This window comes from Oratosquilla oratoria, chromosome 19, assembly GCF_046742065.1.
Source record: "Oratosquilla oratoria isolate Oo_2021 chromosome 19, ASM4674206v1, whole genome shotgun sequence".
Classification (NCBI taxonomy): domain Eukaryota; kingdom Metazoa; phylum Arthropoda; class Malacostraca; order Stomatopoda; family Squillidae; genus Oratosquilla; species Oratosquilla oratoria.
The window spans coordinates 57181299-57184405 of record NC_134795.1 but is presented as its reverse complement, the minus strand read 5'-3'; the positions used below and the strand labels follow the sequence as shown (position 1 = coordinate 57184405).

Sequence of the window (3107 nt, the reverse complement as noted above, 5' to 3'; positions counted from 1 at the left end):
GTGCCCGGGCCCGGCCCGTCCCCGACCACGGACCGTGGCGGAGCTCCCCGCGGACGGGTTAAGTGATGTCGGCCGACTGCTATTGTCTGTCCTCGATGTCCGAGGATTGGGTGCCCACTTCTTGCGGCCGACATGCCTTGTCCGCGGACCGTGGCGGAGCATATCGCGGCCGACTGCTGTTGTCTGTCCACGATGGCCGGGGGTGGGGTGCCCACTTCTTTCGGCCGACGTGCCCCGTCCGCGGACCGTGGCGGAGCACCCCGCGGACGGGCTAAGTGATGTCGGCCGACTACTGTTGTCTATCCAGGGTGGCCGGGGGTGAGGTGCCCACTTTTTTTCGCCGACATGCCACTGTCGCGGACCTTGGCGGAGCACACTTCTGACGGACTAAGTGATGTCGGCCGACTGCTGTTGTCTGCGGCCGACATGCCTTGGCCGCGGATGCCCACTTCTTTCGGTCGGCGTGCCCCGGCCCGGCCCATCCCCGACCGCGGACCGTGGAGGAGCTCCCCGCTGACTGGCTGAGTGATGTCGGCCGACTGCTATTGTCTGTCCACGGTGTCCGGGGGTTGGGTGCCCACTTCTTGCGGCCGACATGCCTTGTCCGCGGACCGTGGCGGAGCATATCGCGGCCGACTGCTGTTGTCTGTCCACGATGGCCGGGGGTGGGGTGCCCACTTCATTCGGTCGACGTGGCCCGGACGCTGACCGTGCCGGAGCTCCCCGCGGACGGGCTAAGTGATGTCGGCCGACTGCTGTTGTCTGTCCACGGTGTCCGGGGGCTGGGTGCCCACTTCTTGCGGCCGACATGCCCCGGCCGCGGACCGTGGCGAAGCACATCGCGGACGGGCTCAGTGATGTCGGCCGACTGCTGTTGTCTATCCACGGTGTCCGGGGGTTGGGTGCCCACTTGCGGCCGACATGCCCCGGTCGCGGACCGTGGCGGAGCACACCGCGGACGGGCTAAGTAATGTCGGCCGACTGCTGTTGTCTGTCCACGGTGTCCGGGGGTGGGGTGCCCACTTTCGGCCGACGTGCCACGGCCCGGCCCTTCCCCGGCCGCGGACCGTGGCGGAGCTCCCCGCGGACCGTGGCGGAGCTCTCCGCGGACGGGCTAAGTGTTGTCGGCCGAATGCTATTGTCTGTCCACGGTGTCCGGGGATTGGGTGCCCACTTCTTGCGGACGACATGCCCTGGTCGCGGACCGTGGCGGAGCACAACGCGGACGGGCTAAGTGATGTCGGCCGACTACTGTTGTCTGTCCACGATGGCCGGGGGTGGGAGGTGGTTGTGGTTGTTTTGTTCTTTTTGCCCGTTGCTGTCGTTTAGCTACCAGGTTGGCTCTTCTATTCTCTTCGAAGAGATCCGTGCCCACTTTCATTTTGTTTCTCCACTCATCCCTGTCATACGCTGAAGCTTCGAAGGTGTTTGGGTCTATGTTAGCTTCCTTGAGGGATTTCTTGAGTTGGTCTTTAAATCGGGGCATAGGGCGGCCTCTAAGGCGATCACCTGTATTTAACTCACCGAAGAGAATTTTCTTTGGTAGTCTTGTGTCCTCCATACGCACCACATGGCCAGACCATCTTGAGCGGTGTTTCGTGATCATGGCCTCGATGCTGGTGACATTGGCTCTTTCAAGGACTACTGTATTGGACAAGTAGTTGTTCCATTTGATTTTCATTATTGCTCTCAGTTTTTTTCTGGTGGAATTGTTCTAGTTTTTTGAGGTCCCTACTATAAAGGGTCCAAATCTCGCATGCATATAACAGGGTAGATACTACGACGGCGTTATATACCATCACCTTTGTATGGGTGGTTAGGCCTTTGTTCTTGAACACCCTGGTGGATAGTCTCCCATATGCAGTGTGGCCAGCTTGTAACCTGTTTTCAATCTCTTTGGAGGATGTGCTCTGGGTGGAAAGGATGCTTCCCAGGTTATGAGAAGTGTTCGACGTATTCAATGGTGGTTCCATCCATGATGGTGTTAGTTGCTGGTGGATTTTCCCCTGGTCTTGGTTGGACCAATATCTTAGTTTTGGCCTTGTTAACTGTCAGACCAAAACATGTGTAGGCAGCATGGAAATTATCCACTGATTGTTGGAGTTCTGCATGGGTGTGGGCTACAGCAGCGTTGTCATCCGCATACTGTAGTTCCGTGTTAGTGTTGCGCCGTGATTTGAGTCTGGCCAGTTTAAAAATTCCTCCATCTAATCTGTATTTCATTTCAACCCCTGGGTTGTTGTGGGGTACTTCATATAGCATGGCAGCTAAATATAAAGAGGAAAGGGTCGGTGCCAGTACACATCCTTGTTCTAGTCCACATGTGATTGGGAAGGGAGCTGACAGGTTGCTCTGATGGATTACTTTAGCTCTCATCCCATCACGTAAGTAGGGCTTTGATCATGTCAACAAAAGGCTCAGGGATTACGAAGCGATTGAGGACAGACCACATGGCTGTTCTTGGTACGCTGTCGAATGCTTTTTCGAGATCATAGAAAATTAGAAAAATTGGTTTCTGCTGTTCTTTGGATTTTTCCTGTAGTTGGCGAGCACAGAAAATCGTGTCTATGGTTCCTCTAGATGGGCGGAAACCACACTATGGTTCTGGCAGGATAACATGTGCTACGTTTTGTAATATATTTAGTAGGATCCTTGCCAGAACCTTCCCTGCAATTGATAGCAAGGATATCCCTCTATAATTCCCACATTCTCTTCTATGTCCTTTTTTGAAGATGGTGACAAGGAGTGCGTCTTTGCAATCATTGGGGGCCTGTTTTTCTTCCCATGCTTTTTGTATGCGGGAGTGTAGACGCATCTTCAGGACTGAACCTCCGTGTGTCAGAAGTTCAGTGGGAATGTTGTCCGGTCCCGCGGCCTTCCCTTGACGCACTTGTTTTAGTGCTACATCTAATTCTTGAAATGTTGGTGGTAGGGACATCCATAGTTGGGGTGGCACATTTCGGAGGAAGTCTTGTTGGGCTGATAAGTTCCTGTTCAGGAGGGTGTTGAAATGTTCTATCCAACGGGTCTAGATCTCATTGTCTTCCGTGAGGGTGGTGTTGTCAGCTGCCAAAAGTGTCCCTGCAGCAGTGTGCTGGTCCGAAAAT

General features: G+C 54.9%; 1 protein-coding gene across 1 annotated transcript; it reads right to left on the bottom strand.

The window, feature by feature from the left end:
* Positions 1-1935: 1935 nt before the first annotated feature.
* Positions 1936-2376, bottom strand: LOC143035662 (uncharacterized). Its single transcript, XM_076202528.1, has one exon. The coding sequence runs from the start codon at positions 2374-2376 to the stop codon at positions 1936-1938; it is 441 nt and encodes a 146-aa protein (XP_076058643.1).
* Positions 2377-3107: the final 731 nt, after the last annotated feature.

Excerpts from the sequence above, each read along its gene's own strand:
- LOC143035662 (XM_076202528.1), bottom strand. The coding sequence starts at position 2,376 with ATGAGAGCTAAAGTAATCCATCAGAGCAACCTGTCAGCTCCCTTCCCA.